At 41.6% G+C, this 20948-nt stretch overlaps 1 protein-coding gene across 6 annotated transcripts in view; it reads left to right on the plus strand.

The window, feature by feature from the left end:
• The window catches only part of EML4 (EMAP like 4), a 165287-nt gene that overhangs the window by 51096 nt on the left and 93243 nt on the right, over positions 1-20948 (plus strand). For 2 of the 6 annotated variants that reach the window (XM_074818010.1, XM_074818012.1), the window contains exon 1: positions 18091-18316. The exons of 1 other annotated variant lie outside the window; for it this stretch is intronic. In XM_074818010.1, coding sequence (XP_074674111.1) covers positions 18250-18316 — 67 coding nt within the window. In that variant the 5' untranslated portion in view covers positions 18091-18249. Of the gene's footprint in view, positions 1-18090; positions 18317-19345; positions 19416-20948 lie in introns of those variants that run through there. 3 more of the 6 variants (XM_074818015.1, XM_074818014.1, XM_074818011.1) reach the window with 3 other exon arrangements.

A 20948-nucleotide genomic window follows, 5' to 3' on the forward strand; every position in this document is an offset into this window, starting at 1 on the left:
GCATATCTGTCATTGTTATGTGTGCCAGTTATTTCAGTACTGTGGGGTGGAGATTATCCAGATCCCCTTATTTCTTTATTGTAAATGGTCTAATTTTGTTTCCACACTGTATGTGGTAATAACTATTATCCTATCCTCATTTTCAGTGTATCATTTTATTGTCTTTATTGAAATAGAAAGTAAAAAAATTACTTTGGTGTTTGTTCTTATTTATTTTTTCCTGAACATTCTCTTAAACCTCAGTGTGTAGTGTGTAGCCTTTCTCTTCCTCTTTTGAAGCTGCAGTGCATAGTAACAGTGATGCCCCCGGTATTTCCTTTGCATGGTTCAGCTCAAGCAGACTCCCAGTTAGTTTAACTCTTCTGTTTGTACCCTGTAACCTCTGAAACATGCTTTTCTTTCTTCAGCTTTTTGCTACCTGTGGAAAAAAGGTTTACTGTTTGTTTTTAGCATTACAGGTCAGGTTTTTATTCATCCAGGTAGTCTGGAGTCCTCCTCACCAAACTTGTTCTCTAGCTTGGAAAACAAACCCAATGAGTGGAAACAGATTTCAGTTAGAGTGCAAATACCCTCCAAAATCTGTCCACCTCATCAGCCCCGTTAACAAATTCCAGTTGTTTCTTGAGCTTTGCCCTTCCCAAATTCCAGACTGCTTGATATGTCTCTGGGAAGTGATCAGAAATGGTCAGGATTAGTTTGTAGTCTCTTCTGTCCAGCAGCGTGAACTGACTCTGAGACAACATCCCTGTTGAGCAAAGGAATCCCTCAGCTATCATATCCATGCCGTTGCTAGCATTCACAGTTTCTGGTTTTTTTTAAATAAAATATGTTGGTTTCCCAGGAGTTCACACTTTTCATCAGTATTTTATGAGGGGTAATCTTTGGACCACAGTCTGTATTCAGGTGTAAATCTCTGTAGGATCCCAGTTGCTCTCCAAAGTGATAATTGCCAAAAGCCTGTTATATTCCAGCTGTTCTGTATTTCTTAACCACTTCATTGATATACAGTACATCCTCATTCCTTTATTTTTAAAATTTTGTTTTATCCAGCTTGAATATCTTGCAGCCTTTGGTGCCTGTGTTGAGGTTGCCATGGGTGTGTAGAGGATATATGTTGCCAATGTGCTACACAGCAGCCGGTTCTGTGTTCTGCAGGCAGCCTCATCCTTGGCAGTCAAACGTAGCAAGTCGAGCTCTTAAACTCACTGATACGGTCAATTGCTCCATCTTTCTACACTAGTTGGTTTTGATGGATGGATGAATCCACTGAAGAAGATTTGTGTGTGTTTAGTACCTCTCTGCCTTTATTTTTAGTCCTGTCTTTTGACCTTCCTACCTGACAATTTTAGCCTTTGTGTAAGTAAGTATTGGCTACCTCTCAAAGGTTATGTTTCTCTTAATCTACTTGTATTTCATAATGTGGCAACGGCTCGTCTTCTGTGAGACTAATGCTTTTTCTTTTGAATCTCTTAATTGCTGGCTGTGGCAGGACAGTACAGTGCTAGCGCTGTCATCTTAATGTGGAAAACGATTCATCATGCAAGAGAAATGTGTGGCTGAATTATTTTTTGTGTGTGTTTAGAAAAAACTTTTCTGCAGGAGACTGTTACTTTAGGACCAAAGACTGTGTGGGAGAGCTGAAATTGCTGGAAACATGTTTATAAGGGAAATGCTGGCAGATTTTTAACTGCCATAGAAGAAATGTGGCTGTTTAAAAACCAAGAAGTTGTACGATTCTTTTTCCAGACATGGTCCATTTACCTTTAATTGCAATTTTAGGATATGAGATGGTTTAGGAATGGAAAGACTCGTATAAAATGTCTAATCACACCAGTAATTAACTCAGTTTGTTTCTAACTCCATGTGCACAGTAATGCATCTACTTGAAGGTGCATGTACTGTATATGCAATTGTTAGTGGTTCCTCCCTCTAAAGGGGGAGTGATAGATGTTAATCGTGCTGTGAAATCATGTAAGCTTTGAATGGTTAAAATTCACTTGTACGTCTGGATCTGCTATATATGTTGGTATACCATTTCTGTGAGTGCTCCCTTCATTGAGTTGCCCAGACCATCTTCCATACTTGCTGGGTTTTTGTGGCTTTGTTCTCTGTCTGTGTGTGTTTCTTTCTTTCCCTTTTCTCTCACCTTTTCCCCCTCTTTTTTGTTTTGTTTTTATTTTGGCTTTTTGTGGGTTTTTTGTGGTTTTTTTGTTTAGCTTTTCTTAAGCTCCAGAAGGGAAAGACATCGTCAGGTCTGTTGATTGTGGGTCTGTAGGCCTGGGTATGCAGAGGGTGTGGGATTTTTTTTTTCATTTGTTGTTTTATTCTTCTGAGTTAATGGTGAGGAAAGATGGGCAGAGAGGGAAAGCATTAGCAATTTGTGATGCCTAGCAGGGTTTGATTACATTTGAAATAACTAGTTGTCATTTCTGTTTAGTTTTCAATGAGGAGGAAGAGGAAGTGGGACACGTCCTGCCTAATAACTTCTTGTAATGCTCTATGATTTCTTTGCAGCATGTGCAATAATACAGTTCAGATTGTTTTCTGTGTGAAAAATGTTCAGTACTGTCAACTCTTGAGACTTCTACCTAATATTGTCTGTGCTGGTGGAAAATTCCAGTCTTGATCATCTCTGTAGACCTTTGTAGTTTAGTAGCCCCAGGCATATTGTTGCTGCTGCTCTCTTAACAGGTGAGTGTGTTTTTAATGTTAATACCATCAGATACAGGGAAGGGTGTCAAGCGATTCAGAAGGGGCAGGGTGAGACAAGGTCTCTGTTACTCTTTCTAGAGCTCTGCAGAGATGTTAGTGTAATCTCCCCTTGACCAGTGACTCATACCAGAAAAAGGATCTCAAAACTTTTGAACCCAGGAACAACTCATTTATAAATATCGTTTTGTCTTCTCACTTAACACAGTACTTACTTCCTCTCCTTTATGATCACTGAAGAGACGCATCACCTGTTAAAACTCAATTGCATTTTACAGTAAGCACTCTATACCTTGGTGCTAGGTGTGTCCTACATGCACCCTGAGTGAGCTGCTCTGAGGGGCCAGGTAGGTACCTGGCTGTGTAGGTCACAGATGCATGCCTGCATCCATCCATATATATATATGTATGTATGCCAATTGGACTTGCAAGCTGTTTTAATCTAAGTTTGGGGTTAAGTTGTTTCAGAGCCGTGGTGGTTCAAGGTGCTGCTGACCTGGTGTGGCACGTTGCTCAGTGGTGTCAGTCATTGTCTGTGTGCCCTGGGGAGAACTCCCCTTGTCCACTGTAGCGTGAGGTTGGGGGTGCAGCCAAGCCTTCCCTGGGGAACGTGCACATACCCACCTCGTCAGAGATGAAGGATTTCTCTGTAGGCAGCTGCTGCATGTGAGGGCGTCTGTCTGTAACTGCAGTGGGGGAATAAGATACATTGGGGCAATAACTTCTTAAAGAAGTCTGCTAAATCTTGCAGGCCCCTTTTTTGTCTTCTGTGCAGGTGAGAACTTGTTTGCTGCTCTAAGGAACCTGCTTAACCCTGTAAGCAGGTTATTTTTAAGATGACTTCATGCTGAGATCTAAGGACTATTGTAACCAAGTCCCACTTTGTCAAGAAGGGGAGCTTTTAACCTTTATTTGGGGAAGTGCAAATCTTAATTGAGTGTTGAGTTCTATTATTTGCAACATTTGCCAGGGTTAGTGCCAGGTCTTTGAACTCTCTGCTTTTAAGCTAGGGAGAAGGGAGAACAAAGAGAAATAAGCATTTGAAATAAATCTTGTTTGCTAATCCAGGTATAGATTTCATTTTTATGAAGGTCCTTTTGGGGAGTGGAATGAAGTGTAGATTTTAAATCTCTTCTCTGTCTGTCCTTTTGATTCTCAGGGGGGGCTGGATTTGTGTATCCAGGAGAAATCCTGGACTAAGGGTATATGTTTCTAAGCAGAAATACTAAGAGAAACTTACGAGATTGTGAAGTGAAAAATACCCTTTCATAATAAATCTAAGCACCTCTTTTAGCATAATAGGATTTTCAAAACAGTTCCTATCATGAACAATTCATGCTTTAAATAGGGAAGAAAAGCAAAAACAGGAAAAAAGGAAATATTTAAAGGAAATAAAGGTATTTTGTTGGCCCTCTGCTCTCCCCTCATTGCCAGTATCCCCTATATATTATTTCCTGCTTGGTGCTTAGTATCGAAGAGCCCATGTTATGCCACTTCTGTTACCAAAGCTGTGGAGTTACCACCCTTGTGCATGTTGACAAAGAGGAGTGAACAGTTTTAGGTCACTATTTAAAGGCAATCCCTGGAGGAGTTTGGAAACAGACCCTTTGTGCAAGTACTGCTTGGGAGTTTGTGGCATGTCCTTCTGTGGTGCTCCCAGGAGATAGTCACTGCTTTGAAGAGACTGCGGGGCTGGTGTGTGTCACATCTGTCACAGAGCTGGAAGCGGCTCTTGTCTTGTGTTTGCGAGAAAAGCATTGCAGCTAAGGGTTCACCTTTGGAAGGGCCTTGTTCAGTGCAAGGTTTGGGAAACAAAATACTGGCTGAAATAGAGAAATCCATCCTATCAGTAGGAGAGTATAGGAGGGTGTGTGGGGTGATCTGTGTTCGTGTGGCTTGTGTTTTGTTTTTTACTTTGTGTATCTGGAATACTGTTGTGTACCTCTGAATTGTTGGGCATGGCTAATAAATTACTACTTTGCTAGATTTTCCAGTGGATTGGAAATATGACTGTTTCCTTAATATGGAAAAATTTGTTTTCATTGATACGCTTTACTGCTTTGTTTTCATGATCTATGAAGGAATTATAAAACTGTAATGGGCTCAAAATTCTGAGGTACATCTAGAAGAATGAATAGAAGCAAAAATACAGTCTTGCCTGTCTTACACTGAAACTTTAAGAATTTTGCACTGACAATTCAGATGTGGGGATTTGCTGTTAATATGCAGCCCCTCCTAACTGTGCTGGGAATAATCCAGCCATGTCAGCAATGCCTAGAGCAGGCTGTGTGGTTATTTTTTAGGAACCTGAAATTGTGTTCATCTGTGGGAAGGTTAGAAAGGCAAACTCATAAGTCTTCCTTATCAGTTATGTGTTTTGAAATGACTTTGGAAATGTACCTGCTCATATATGCAGCTACAGATTATTTTGCAGAATGGCACACACTTCAGTCCTTTCTGATACAGCCACTTGCAATTCAGACAGGTTAAATAGAAAAGAGTTTTAAAGGCTCTCTGCTTAATGCTCCAGTGCAATTAAATCCTGGCTTTGTTTGTAGAAGATACGATCAGCATGCATTAGAACAATCAATATGACCCATAAAAATAAGAGGCTTTGTTAATTTGTAATGAATGTTTGAGTAAGCCAAAATGAAGTGAGCTTTACGAAGAGCTGTGTATTCAGGGGCTGAACTCCAGCAATCCTCCTGGTAGAGGAGGCCTTGTAAAGCTCCTGATGTGGGTTTTTTTACAACGTCAGCAGCTCTATTGCTAATGGGTATGACTGTTGTGAATGTTTCAAAAGTTTGGTTTTCTTTAAAGCTGCTCTTGATGAAACTGTGAAGTAGGAGGAAGAGGATTTCTGTGTTTGTTCAAGAGAACTGGGAAGTTAGCAGCCCTCAGATTTGCAAAAGGAAAAACCATGCAAATTAAACATCTCAGGGATGCAGCATTGAGGAAGAAAGAAATATCCTGAATTAACAAACACAAGATGACCAAAAAACATTGCCCCCCTCCCAGTAATTCAGCGTTCTGAGGTTGTCCTTGTATTTAAGATCTGCTTCGTAAATTATGAAAACTTGGATATCTGTTGTATAACATATGGTTTAAACAAACATTTAATTTAAACTGACACTGTTTATAGCTGTTCTGTTCAAGCTGCTATCTCACTGAACAGATTCTATTATCTAGTGGCTATGCCCAGCAGACAACCTCACTCACCTCTGGGGGGGAGCTTCACTCTGCTCCAGCTACCCCATATGTTGAAAAATATTTTTGCAATTGTAGAAGAAACTCCCCCCCCCCGCAATAGAAGGCTGATATTCCTCCCCTCCACATTCTCTGAAAACATTGGATCATTTCAAAAGCAAACCCAGAGTACCAGTGCATCAGTGGTTTATGTCAGCTGTGGTGAGTTCAAGCGAACTTGAAACGCCGATTCTCCTGTACTTCTTTCCTGTTTTGTGAAGCCAGCAGAAGGCTTTGAATAAGTTAGTGCTTTGTGTAGGATGGTGCACTGTCTTGCTTATGCTGCTGAAGTTAGATCATAAAGAAACCCAAAGCAATGGAACATTTGAAAAAAAAATATATTGAGAAATGGAATGTCTTGCTTGGGGAGTTAGTTTATATTATTCCATAACATGAGGGGTGGTATCTACAACAGTACTAGGTCAGCAGCCTATAGGGGGAAAAGATGACTTTCTGTTATTAACTACAAAGATACTTATTTTTCAGACTTCAGTTACACCATCTTACTTACTCTATCTAAAACATAAATGACAAATCAGTGACATTTTCTTTCTAAGGTAAATGTCTTTGTTAGTAACTAGTGTTTCAGATTTTAATAATGAATTAACTGATGTGGACCGATTTTCAGGTTTAGTCTCCTAGGAGGCAAAACTGTCCTTAACATATTACTATATAATACAAAATAATTTTAGTACATGCTCACGTAGCATTTTAATACTTATTAGTGGAACTCATCTGGTGAAGAAGCAAGTTAGTGAAACCTGTGCTGGTCCTACTTCATGGGGTATTCTAAAGCAGTTTTTTCTGTGGAATTCTGTTAAGTCAGCATAGTTTTGGTTTTGTCATCTTTATGAATTAAACATTTTTCTAACAAAAAAGTATGAGAAATCAAAGTACTTGAATAATTTTCAAAAGCAATTTTTTTAAACTGGTGGAGTAATAATATTAATAACCATTCTTTTTATCAAAGTAGCTCTGATAATCATTGGGAACGTGATGCTGTAAAAGAAGGAATGACAGTATCATACAATATTTACTATAGCCCAAGTTGTCCAAATGCTATGTAGGTACAGATTATTAAAATGTTGTTTTTCAAATGACACTTGTACCTACGAGGATGCCATGCTTTACTACATGGTTGGAATTGCCATGTTATGTTAACTTGTATCAGAGTAAAGGGTATAATAGCCTTGAGGCTATTCTCTTTTCATCCAGCTGGAGTTTTCTCACTGATTTTTAGCCTGTCCAGCATCTCCCTTTGGAGATGGTCTGTGTTCAGAGCTGCATCCCCCTTCTGCCCAGTGCCACAGCTGCCAGGCAAACTCCTCCCTGCAAAACTCTGCAGCAGGATCTAAAAATCTCTTTATCAAATCTTCCAACAGTGAATCTAGTTTAAACCACTAATTTGCTAATGATCTAACCAAAACTCCTGATTCAAGAGGTTTGTGCCAAGTATGGGTTATTTCCACTCTAATCCTTTTACTGAAGAGTGGTACCTTGAAAGCAGTTATCTGCAAGCATTTTCTGTCATGTTTTCAGGGATGTCTGGATTCATTCCCACAGCTGGTGCCTGGCTCCATCCTATCTGTAGGAGAAAGAACGTGTGCTGAAAAGCCACCACACTCTCCCCACCTGCATCAAGGTGCTCCACACCATCTGTACACGTGTGCAATACCGACAGCCCAAGGTGGTGCTTTGGGTTTGAAAATCATTAATGTCTTCTTATACAGTGGGGGACTTTGCTAATTAACATTTAAAAATTATTGCTGCTACAGATTCAGGCATCTTTTTTTTTTTAAAGAAAATAGTCTAAGTTTTCTGTAGACTAAATGCTCATGGCATGTTGATGCGTGATGCCCACGCTCAGTGGCCGCAGATGCAGTCTACCTCTGGACCATTTTGTCATGGCTCTGGGGGTGGGTGATTAGGATAGGATTGCAAATTCAGTTTACTGTTTTGCTAGTTTGTTCCTTCCAATGTATATCCTGCCTAAGGATAGCAATTGATTTTTAAATGAGAAAAGGAAGGAGACAGTGCAAATAAACCGTGTTCTCTCACGTCGGTTTTAATGTTACAGACCTGATTTCATCAGTGGAGACAGAAAACAGCAAGATGCTTCCTCCAAATCGTTGTTTAATTTAATCCTCTTCTCTCCACTTCTCCCCACCTCCCTCCAACGCACATATCCTCCATGGGTTTTGAGGATGCTGCAAGAACAAACTAATTTTCTCTGATTGCAGGTATGCTTTAAAACCTGTAATTTGCCTTAATGGAAGGTAATGCTGACCACTTGATAGCAATGAAGCAGATAAAATCGGTTGCCTGATTACCTATCAAATGAGTTACTCATTAAATCAAATACTCCTCCTTTGGTGAAACAAAATGAGTGATTTGAATTCTGTCAAGAGATTAGCAAAGAACCATACTGAGGTATGAATCCTCTGTTAAGAAGATCTTGAAAAGTATTAAGTATAGTAATTTGCAATCCACAACTGCTCTCTCTCGACCTTGTTTTAAAGGGGCTGGGGGAGCTGCCTCCTTGTGAGCCACCTTGCAGGTTTTCAGCAAGGAGGTGTATAGTGACAGGAAGGAAAATGCAAAGCAGTAATTTTGAGGATTGCTTCTGATATACAGATGTGTTTGTGTTAAAATGTAAATATCCTAGCTATTCAAGTGTAGGAAAGCTGCACAAGTGACTTGCAACAATTCATTAATTCCTGATATTGAGCATTTTGACGGAAGAGTGGAAACCTGTATTTTTGATTGGATGATGCCTCTAAGGTTGCTTCAAATCTGTTACGTGATAAACTGAATGCATCCTCAAATGATGCCTGCAGAGGCACACACCATTTAGTGAAAACTTCAGAAAAAGTGACTGGAATTTTCTTTTCCTTGATATTTTGGCCTGTCTTCTCATTTCTACCTGTACCATTCCTTTTGTTCTGGTGTCCTGCAATATAATTTGGTGGTGTGTGCTTTCCTGTAGGAGGATTTTCAGTTATGTTGAAAATAGAAAAAGCATGTTCATGCTGTAAATACAGCCAATGAAGAAATATAATAAAATGTCCAGCATTACAGATTTGTTACTTTCAAGCAGATGTTGCTGCAGGCTCCGTTATGTTAGTAAGTCTCTAGCACTTGGTTGAAGGAAATAGCTGAGCCTTCCTGTTTATAGAGATAGCAGACAAAACATTTCTACTAAATAAAACTTAAGCTGAAAATGTAATTTTGTCAGTTGCTCAGTGTCCTGTAAGCTCCTGTGCTGATTACAAATTTACTGATAAATAAATCACTGTTACAGTTTGTCTTCTGAAGCTTTGTTTAGACAAAAACTTTTAAAAAACATTTAAGTTCTTTTGGCTTGGGGATAGAAAAAGGAAGAATATGGGAGGTTTGGGGCTTGTATACTGGACTGAGTATTTCAGTGGTCAGATGTGACCTATGGTATGCATGATTTAAAAAAAAAATATTTTTGTTAACTATTTTAGAGCACTTCACTAAGTTTTGGGTATCTTTTATGTCTCAAGGCTGTCTTGGGATCAAATCTCACTTTAAAAATTTGGAATATGAAAAAAACCCATGGACTGTGAATATAATGGTGCTTTATTATGTCCATAATTTAAAAACTGTGTAGCCATGTGCAGTTACAATTCTGTGATCCTCCATTTGGCTTTGTGGAGTGCTTTAAACATCATACAAGCTGATAGGTAAAAAAGTGTTTACAGCCCATCTTCCAGGGAATACATAATTCAAATCAAAGTTGTATGTTCAGGTTGTCTGTAGGTTAGAACTTTGGGTCAAGAAAGTAATGTACACAAAAAAATTCCCAAAACTTGGATTAAAAAAAGCTATGTGTAAAGGTATTTGCCAGGTTTCTATCTAAAAATCCTGTGGTGGAATTGTGCTCATATCAGTCTTGGTCATGTAAACTTGCATGTAAGCAGTTAGTTACATGAAGCCTACTGACTTCATGGATTAGGGATACCCTCTCGTCTTAAGACAAATACAAATGCTGCTATAGTCTGTATTTCCAAAAAAGGCGGGGGGAGTAGCTTTTTATTCTTTTAGTTTATCTCCTATGCAAATAGATATAGATTATTCCTTATCCTAAGACCCTGGGAGCTTAGAGCAGTCAGTACTTTTGTCTCTTCTGATAGTGAAGAAGTTGCTTTTAATTACGGTCCTATCACCCCTGGTATTTTATTCATTTAGATCATGGACTTTTATCCTTCTCAAAGAACAGAGGGGTGAAGTCTTCATTTGAGGCTTGATTAAATTCCTGTTAAAGTTGTGACATCAGTATGTTTTGGATTGTTCTCTTGTTTTCCAGCTCTTATTACGTGAAGATGACTAGGTAGATCTGGAGCACAGAAGTGTCTTGTGGTGAAGTAAGGGCATAGAGAGCCCAGTCATATGCAGCCATAACCATCCCCACCTCCTAGGGCCGGTGGCTTTGCAGTGTATGAAAATGCCTCTTACGTAATATGATACCATCAAATTCCTGCCGCTTCTGACCTTTAGTAGGTCTCTGAAGCTTTGGTAAGCTGGATTCTTGGAAATTACAACTGCGTTTCTTAAAGCCACCAAGGATCTTCTCCGTTTTTCTTGTGAGGTGTTTTCCCCCATAGCATGATGTGTCCTTGTCTACACCACAGCTGTTTAATCTGTCAGCTCAGTTAGACTTCTGCTGCTGCACACCAAAGTTTCCCCTCTCTCATTCTCCCTCTCTCTAGTTAACCTGTTTGTTCTTTGCTTTGACCTTTAGCTGTCATAACAGGATTGGTGATCCAGAGGAAGAAATTATTTTTCCTGACATAAAGAATGGTTTTGCTGGCAATATCAACACACCTTTCAGTAGTCAAAAGTTGACCTCAGTCTTGACCTGTGAAAGAGCTACCAGTTAAAATGGTGGGTTGCTTGTTGTCTCTTACTGTCCTTTGGTTTTTCTCCAGAGGGGCTAGCAAAGGTATCAGTTGTGTCAGTTTTTTGTAACATTACACCTTCCTCAGGAAGAATAAACTGGAAATCAATACCTAAGTTTGTGTCATTAATGTTATTCAGACTTTCAAGTAAGTGTGATTTCTACTCTGGGAGATTTCATTTGTTGACGTAGTTGAAAGGCCTCTTTTGACATCTGTATGTGAACCAAGCTTGTTACTTCTAATGACAATTTGTTATCAATTCATGGAAACAGTGTGGCTCATTCTTCCCATTTTATATTCACCAAGTTTTAAACTGAAACTGAAATATAATACTGAGCACATTACTTAAAAACGAGAGAAGTAAACAGGAGTTTCCATATTTGTCTTTTTTTTTTTTAAATAGTATATCTTTTAGGTTCTACTAACAGCATGGGCCATAAGCCCTACCTGAGGATTTCACAGCAGTTCAATCATATATTTGTAAACAAACCATGATGTTTATTATTGTGACCCATTTTACTCAGCATACAAAGTCTACTGTCAACTAAATTTAAAGGAATGACATGGATATCAAACCGTCTTTACAGATTCCCTTTAAACCACTGTTTAGTAGCCTGTGCCATTGGAAGGCTAATTAATTTATGGACTGTACAGCTGTTATATATAATATGTCAAAACTGTGTGGCTGTAAATGATCTTTTGATAAGGTCAAACTCTGAAGTGTTGTAATAGTTTAAGGTCTGACACCTACATCACATTTGCGTGTACTAGATAATATTTAAATTGGAGGTACTGTGTTTATGCAATGTGGTCACAAATGGAGATGATCACCCCACCCCTCAGGTGGAAGGTTTGGGTTCTGCTGGTGTATGCAGAAGTCTGGAAGCTGAAAGGTGTTCCTAGCCATTTAGATTAAGCCAGACTAGTGTCTCTAGTTTTTCTTCCTCATTTACATGCCGTACCAAGACATGTGGTTACATCCGAGCCTCCCTCTGGGATGCATTTCTCATCCCTGTCTGCTGCCCACAGAGTAGCTTTCTGTTCACAACAAGGATTGTGTCATCCCAGTGCACTGCTGAGCTGGTTGCTCTCTGTGAGAGCTGCAAGTCTTGTGCTGGATGTCCTCAGTAAGAGTTAGTTTTGTGTGAAGGATTGCCCTTTTTGTTGGTGGTGTTTTCATAAAGACTTTTCTACTTCCTCAGCATCTCAAAGTGGATAATAAATGAGAAACTCTCTGCTCTCTGTCATAGTGGACTCAATTTCTGTTGTGTTTTTTTTTTTACACTTAGTTTATTTTTCGCTACTTTTAAAAGTGGTAAAAATAGTCAACATTGCAGCAATATGTTAGTTGAAACAGCCAACATTTGGAGATGTTTTGGTATGCAAGAATGACATTTAATGTTTTTTTGAAAGAATATGTAACTCTTAAGCAGTGTAATATTTCTAGAAGTAGATACTTTATTTTGAAAGTTCTTTGTTAGAAAACACTTTTGCAGTTGGTCTCTCGCCCCCTCTTTCCCCACTTCTGCATGGCAAAAGTTAACATTTTTCTTTCTGTTAGCGTGAGCTAAATGATTAGACAGCAGTTACTTAACTATAGCTAGTCCATAACCATAGCTTTGGTATGACTGAGGCTACCAGTTAGTCATTTCTATTAAGAGTCAAACTTCTGCTAATTGCTTTCAGAAAATGGAAATGCTTCATATTTAACAACCTTGTATGATTTACCTGTAGCTTTAAAAATTTCACTTATGCAAAAACTCTGTGTTTGAAGCTGCATAAGTTCTTGACCAGAGGCGAAACTGCAGTTACCTCCACAAAAATGCAAACTGCACCTAACAAGGATGCTGCTGTTCAGACTCTTCCTTTTCTCAGCGGCAAGGTTGCACACTTTCATGGGCCACCATATGTGGTCTGGAACATACGACCAAACTAAAATTCACAGGTGAAACCTTTTCATGGCTGTGTTTTAGGTTTAATACATTTTCATCTTGTTTGCTGGCAGTTTCCACATTGCATTTGATGGGTAGGCGGGAAGGCAGCTGCAAGCAGTCTGCTGTGCAAGTGCTCCAAGCAGGCAGCGGAAGGCATGCTACAGCTGTGGTTTGATGTTCTGCTCAGTGAAATACCAGCCTTAAACATTGCCACCCTTCCTGCTCTCCACATCAGCCTGCTGCCACCTCCGTCATGTTGGTGCAGCTGCCTCTTCAGGTCTGTGACAAACTAGAGTAAGCAGCTGATGCAGCAGAAAAACCAGCTGACAAAAATAGACATCCAGGTGGTTATTCTTAAAATATGCATGTGCGTTTGGAGGGCCTTTTGTTATTTCTGTTTGTTGGGGTTTTTTTTCGTGTTAGGTAATGTGGTTTTGGGGAAAAAAAAAAAAAAATCCCCCATTCAGATTCTTTTCCCTGGATAGTTGACCTGGTGGACATGTGTATGGTTTAGTTCCAGAGGACAGCCTCAGGACAGCTTTTAAGATGTGATGTACACCTATTGCTTCTTATGTTTTCTGTGTGCTAGCTCTGTTTGAGAAAAACACCCGTAGGATGAAGGAGCTCAGTTTAGCACCTGGGAGGGGTGATACGGGAATGGCCTCTGGCACGGCAGTGTGCTCTCTGCCACGTCCTTGGCACTGCTCGCTTGGGGACTTCACTGTCTTCTGTATCAGTTCTTATTTTGCTCAGTTTTCTGGCAAGGAAATGTGATTTACAAGCATAGTTGTTTCACAATCACCTTAAGTCATCCACGGGCAGAGCTGCTGTTGACGGGCACAGCTCCCGACACTCTTTACAGAGAGTGCTGCCATCTCCCAGCTGCTGCGACATGGTTCATTGTGCCATACGACTGGCCTGGTGAGTTTTCCTGTTTTGGTGTTGGTGGGTTAGTTTTCATGCTGTTCAGTCTCCCAGTGTGCTTCCCTGGGCAGCCCCGTGAGCGGTTGTGCCAGTGACAGGAGCAGGATGAGGATGGGAAGGATGCAGAAGGGCAGGGATACTTATTTTAGCAGTAACGCTGCCATATGCCAACTGTAAGTGACCTTAATCATAGCCAAAGGTCCTGCCTTCAGTTGCTCTTGGTATTAATGCTTCAGAGAATGGGGCTTCAATAGGTTTTATTATAGTGCCAGCACCTGGAGTGAAGAGGAAGAGTGCGCAGAGGCTGCTGCATCCTGCAGGTGTTAATGAGAGCACTGGATCCTGCAAGGCTGTCCTTGTCCTTCATAGCTTCCTAACCTCTGTACACCCTGCAGGTCCTGCTGGAAACAGGCCTGGTGCAGGGACCGTCCTTAACTGAAGTGTGTATTTTAAAACTGCTTAATTATTTTTGTCTTATCCGATGAGATGGTTTTGATCTGTTGCGCTAGTTAGGCTATTGCAGACAAAACATGGTTTCATGGTTTTAAAAACAGTCTGTTGATTTCAGAAACGATTCGCGCCCCCCCCCCCCCCCCCCCCCAAGGAAAAAGGAATAAAAGGCTTCAAGTCTTTTAAGAATTGGGTAGTTATTAAAGAAATCATTGTTATTCTCTCTTTTCCGTGGGGTAAAGGTAATACTGGAGCAGAGATGCATGCAGCTGCTGAAAGGTGACACTGTTTGGCCATGAGGTTAATTGCCAACTGAAACATTGCTGCAGTTTCTTTTCAGAAAGAAGAAAGCAAAATAATTGAAGGATTGTTTGCCAGTGGAAACATGGTTAGTTTTATACATATGAAGAAAAAAATTAACTAGTGCTGCCCTCTTGCAGTTCAACAGCAAGACAGTCATTAAACTAGTCTCAGTACAGTTATCCCTTTCTATTACATAGCTACAGGCTTCCTGAAGGAAGGGTAGGTCGGGAGAGTTTCCAGTAATCCTTTGGAGGGAAGATAACAATGGGATGGCTGCAGCTCTTGGATCTACAATTTCCTAAATTTGAAGGACATAGAGACCCTTGTTCTGTGAAAACTATTTTCCAAATTTCATGTAACTGTAGGTATTTTCTTAGTAGCAGGATCACTTGCCAAAGGAACTCAATCATAATCTTTCTCTTTGTTTTTTAATTACTAAAGGTATCCTGAGGACAGGGTGTCCTGCAGTCTGTGCAGCTGGGGTTGTGGTGACTTTGGAGGGGGCGCACCCCCAGTTTCCTTGGCTGGCTCTGGGTCACCAGAAGGCAAAGGCTGGGGTATGGGGCAGGGGACCCGCTTCTTCCTTCTCTTCAGGGGAAAGTGATGACTCCAGAGTTCATGCCTTCCTGCAGCTCTCTTCAAAAGCTGGAGGAACCATTGGCGCCCATCTCTGAAGAAAAGGTGGGTTGAAGTGGTTTTTGGTGCACAAAAACCCGAAGTGTGTCTAAAATGATTCCTTTTGTAAGTTCATAATCTGACTGATGCTGCTGCAGTCTTTGAGACATCTGCTGTTCTTACTGGATATGTAATGTTCCTAAATATCTGTATGTTGGGGGCAGGCAAACAACGAATGAATCTGTACTTCTGTAATGTGCGGAGCTCTGTTCCTGATCTTTAACTGGCTTTATTATGTTAGATTAAAGAGGGTTGTTTTTTTCATGGTGTAACATTGTACTTTGCACCACTAATATTATGAGAGGTTTTTTTCCTAGGCAAAGGTTACTTGCCTATGTCATATGTGTTTTATTTTGGTTTGTGCTATATTTTAAGTACTTGTTTCATCATTTGTGCCTACCTAAAATGCTGAAGAAGGGTACCTCCTCATGCCCCATTATTCACATTAAATAACAGCAGGGAAGAGAAGCCTGAGAGGGTGCTTAAACCTGAAAAGGACAGGGGTAGACAGCTGTCGAAGAGAGCAAGATTGCTTAGCAGGATGGGTACAGGCCAGAGCTAGAAGAGTGAAAAATCCTAATGAGGAGTTAAGGCTTTCATGAGAGATTTAAAGGCAAATCAAGGAATGTTGATCTAAGTCCTTAGCCCAGCAGGGAACAGGCGATGGATGGGTGGATTGAGACTGCTTCTGCCGTTTCAGGGTGAGCTGTATACAGTGGGCCATCTGAAATGTTATTTCAAACGTTAGCATTCAGAGGATCATTCTGAAGGTGCTCTAACATTTGCTTTGGTTCCTTCTGCCTCACCCTGTATGCTTTTGATTCAGCAGACATTAAGCTCTGTTTAAAATACTGCTGTAATGCAACTTTTTTTTTCAGTGCTTGAAGAAATCCATTCTTTTTAGAGCTAAAAATTAAGGTCATAGACACTTGGAAATATCATTATTTCATATCCTTTTAGTACAGTAGGAGATCTTAACTTTTTTTATACAAAGTGTTTTACTTACTCTCAAAATGAGACATTCTAAAAAAATTTTATTAGTTTGAACTACATTGGATGCTTCTTGCCCGTTGTATGTAATCTGTCATTGTTCGGAGCACTAACGGCCACTTAAAATTGCAAGTCAAGTCTCCTTCTGCTCTCTGTGCCAGTCTTTGCCAGCACATACAATGTCTGTTTGGCCTCATGGAGGATTTTTGCCCCCAGTTTCTTTCAAGGCTTCACAGTTGTATTAGGAAGGATGTTGAGTTTGAAGGGATACCGAAATGTATGTCCGTGCATGTTAAATAATCCTGTGTGTCCAGCTCACCCAAGATAAGACTCAGTGTTTGATCTTGCAATGAAGATTGTTTAATCTAACGATGTGATGCAATGTGGTGGTTGGGACAAGTTGAAAGCATGGGTTCTTGGTCAATCCCAGTGCCTTAGCTGCGTGTTGAGGCCTATGGTTTCATTAGGGCCCTTTTCCTTAATTGCGTGCCATTGTGTTTGACCTATTTTTATCTTCCACCGTTCAGTTTCTTAGTCCCTTCCTTTTATTAATCATGGTAGTTGGCTGGCTGGCTTCATACTGCAGAGCTGTGTTCAGCTGACTGCCTTTCTCTTTTTTTTAAATCACTGCAGAGGTCGATTCCTCCAGTGTGTCGGGAGTTGCTGGAAAAGGAAGATACTGCTGAAATTATGTGGATTGGTAATTCTGGGGAAAGCACACAAACCCCATTGTGTGCTGTATTAACTATATGTGTTGTTATGAACCCTCTTATCAACCGTTGTGGCGGTGGAAAAAAGTACTGCCCCTCCTTGTTTTTTGAATGGAGACGTGGACTTCCCAGTGTAGTATTATTTTTTTTTTTTACTATCCCACTGTTGTCTGGAAATCAAAACTTTAATCCAGAGTTATTTAATATGCTTGCAAAGCTTGAAAGTAATAAACTATTTGAAGTATGATAGAGCGAAAAGGCAAAATATATGCCGTACATATTCACAGATAGTTTTGTTTTGACATTTATCTTGCTGTCGTCATTCTGCCAGTTGGCTTCAGGCACGGCTACCAAAAGAATGAACACATGTTGCATTCATTAGTTCTCATCTGGCTGTGCTGCTTCTTGCAAGACAGACAAAATCATGATCATGCTAAATAGATTGTAATGCGTTCGTAATACGAGTTCCCTTCTGCTGAATAGAATGACAGCTTTGCAGAGCTGCTGCTTTTTAAGCCACGATATTTTGCTTCGTTTTAATAGAATGGATAGGAGTATATTGCCAGTAATGTCATTGCTTTTTCGTCCCGAAAGATGTCATATGAAAAATATTCAAATAGAATGCTAAACAACCACCTTCTTCCTCTTCCCCTCCCGTGTGAACTTTTCATGTCACGTTGTGCTTTGACTGACGTGAGATCTGTGGTGTTTCTGACACACAGACCAACACGTTTGGAAACAATAATGGTTTATCCGAATCGACCGAGTATAAAATCCCTTTCAACAGCCATGGGTGGTGGTTCTTTATGCTCAGACGGAGGGCTGTTGGCTTTTTATAGCTACTGTCACAAGTCTGAGCCGGCCGTAAGCCCTCGCGGTGTGGCGGGGTCGGGCGGGCCGCCTGCGCGACAGCCCCCTGACCGTGGTTTCCCGTGGGAAGGGCGCAAGCCCCGGCCCGCCCGTGAGCGGCAGCCGCTTTCCCGCTGGGAGGCGGGTCGGCCGGCTCCGCTTCCCTGGAGAGCCGGGCCGGGCCGGGCCGGGCCGGGCCGTGGCGCCTGAGGGAGGGACAGCCGCCTTCCCGCGCTGCCCGCGCGCCGCCCGTGCGGGTGCGGGGCTGACGTCGGAGGGTTGGCCACGCCCTGCCGCCGCGGTGTGTCCCCGTCCCACCCCCTCCGGCCTCTGGCGCTCGCCGGGACTGCGGGGAGCGGACCGGCAGCGGGACGGGGACCGGCAGCTGCCAGCACTGCTGCGTGTCCCGGCGCGGCGGGGGGCTCCGCGGAGCCGGCGGCATGCCGGGGCGCGGGGGCTCGCCCTGAGCCGCACCGGGAGCGCGGCGGGGGCCGCGGAGGGGCCAGCTGGGCGTCGCGGGCGGTGTCGCCGGGAGGAATGGAAGACGGTTTGCCCTGCCTGGCCGCAGCCGGCGACCCCTCGGCGCTCGTCGGCTTCTGCGCGGGTAAAGTACCGCCGCCTGCCCCGCGCGGGGAGGGCACGCACCCCGGCGCGCCGGCGCGGGCTCTCCAAAACCGGCGCCCAGCTCCTTGGGGTCAGCAGTTCCCGGGAACAGGGGGAACGGGGGAAACCTCTGCAGTAAATACCGGGGGAAATAGTTACCGGTGTGATGAAGTGAACCCCGCGCCCTCCTCAGCAGCCGCCAAGGTGCGCTTACTCGGAGGCTGAGGGGACTCGCTGCCGTGCAGCACCCTAACCTTCAGCAAATTAAAAACATAAGATTAAATAAAATATTGATGTATGTGGGTAGCAGAGAAAACGACAGGAAGAGAACGACAAAGTTACCGCTTTGCTGGGCGCTACCCTGGGCAGCGTGGGGCCCGCCGGCATCCCGGCCCGGCGGCGGGGCTGGGAGGGGGAAGGAGTTTGTGCCTGGCAAGAGACCCTTCGCAGCCGCTTCGGTGTGCCCGGTCCTGCATTTCGGCCTCCCCGTTTCCCGCGGTACAAAGGAGAAGCGAGGCGAAGCCGGCGCGGGGCTCAGGCAGGAGGCAGCAAAGGCTCGGTCAAAGTCGGGAGTTCAGAACCGTGTCTGCCGCAGCGTCAGCTCTGCGCCTTGCTGTACTTTTTGTGTGTGTGTGTGTAACGTGTGTTTGCACTTTAGAACTAAGTTCCCCCCTCACCCACCGCTTTATTTTTACTAGTGTCATCGTAAAAAAGAAATATTTCAGCACGTATTTCCTTTCTTCAAACAGCTGCTATCGAACCAGCCCCTCTTGAGCGTACATCGGGTGATTACTCACAGCGTTCTAGCTCTATCGACCAAAAGTATACGAGTTCACTCTTAAAAAGGGCAACCAAAAAACTAACCCCCACCAACAAATCGGATCCCAGATAAAATGTATTGCTTCTGTCGAGGGTGGAGAAGTGCGTTACTGCGAGGGAAACAAACGTCACTGAGCAGCTCTTCTTTGTTTGCCGATTCATGCTGTGTGGTTTTGATACGAATACAGCATCTCGCGTAGAAAAATTTACACTTCTGGTCCGAAATATGATGGTCAGCAGGAAAGTTTGTTTAAAAAGAAAAGAAAGGAAAAAAAGAGCAGGTATTTAATGCATGGATTTCTGTGTGTATTTAGTGGCAGAAAGGAGTGACCTTGCTGCAGTGTACTTCCTTAAAGCGAGCAATGCACTGCACTTTATCTGCTTTAGCATTCAAAGCATTCGGTTTAGAATTCAAGATGTTGCAACCATCGGGAAAGAGGGAGGGTGAATTGGAAATTTTAAAATTACAAGTGCTTTATACAATCTTTTGCAAGCTTGCAACGATTTTTACAGTAGAAACGAAAGGCTAATGTTTAGCTGTTTATCTTCAGAACAAAATTCAGAAGAACAGCAAATTTTATGGCTGTAGCTTGCAACTTTGTTACTGATGAATGGAAGTTTATGTTAAGACATTTCCATTGACTTTAATGGCTTTTAGCAAGAGTTTCTGTGATTGTAAAAAATATAGCAGTGTTTCAGACTTGAGGCTGAGGCATATCTTGATTTTCAGAAATGAGTGTGACATGATGGACTAACCTTCAAGATTTGTCTAGAAATACAGCAGAATAAGGTGCAAGAAATAATTTTTTTCTCAATTCATATGTTCTACTGTAATTTCTTTCTACATCTTAGAGAATAATTTTGACTAAAATCTTGATACAAGACTGAGGATTTTGCTGAATAAGAGTTAAAGACAGAATTTGTAACTAAAAGAAAATGTGGCTTTGGATACTCTTAGCAGTGTAATGTATTCTGCTCGTTTAAAACTTGATTCCTACTTAATATCATTAAACCTAATGTACCTTTATATAAAGTTTTCTGAGGAATATGTGTTGGCTGGCAAGTAAATTTACAGTGATAAGAAACTGGTATGATTGAGAATCAACAAGTGCTTCGTTCACATGAAGTTTCTAAGCTCGTCCTCGAGAGCTTCTTGCCTTGAGGGCTTTTAGCAACATTATGGTGGTCATAAGTAGGAAAAAGCCTGAGATTAAGCTGTAGAAAGAATTAATTTTTTTTTTTTTTTTTTGGCCGTACTTGCTCATTCTTGCTTTATTTGAAGGAAATTAAGGCTTTGTACTAACAGTAGGATATTTTGGGTGAGGTTTTGGGGGATAACTTTTTTAAAAATAAGTGACCTGTACTGATATGGTTTTCTATAGGAACTTCTCTACCTTACCTTTAATTGTGATTTGTTTTGTGCACAGGTAGCATTGTATATACATCCAATTACTTATTTCTTGCCAAAGCTAAAAATAAATTCCCAATTCATCAGTGAAGAACTAGCACTCCCTTTTAACATATGGGATATCGGTGCTGGCAGGCACCTTAATCAGATTTTTAAAAAAGCTTGTTTGATGTCAGTACATCCTTTCTTTTTTCTACTTGTATTTAATTAGCCTTTTATAACTAAAGCTAAGGCAGTGACTTATGTCATAAATGTCCCTTCAAGAAGACCTTAGCTATCAAATTAGATCTGGGCTAGAATTTAGCTTAGGTGATAGAGATCAGGATAGAAATTTTCGCTTTGACCAAGGAAAATATTTACCTGCAATCAAAACTTTAGTTTGGCATGCTTTTTGGTTAAATATTTG

The sequence above is a fragment of the Strix aluco genome, chromosome 3 (assembly GCF_031877795.1).
Source record: "Strix aluco isolate bStrAlu1 chromosome 3, bStrAlu1.hap1, whole genome shotgun sequence".
Lineage (NCBI taxonomy): Eukaryota > Metazoa > Chordata > Aves > Strigiformes > Strigidae > Strix > Strix aluco.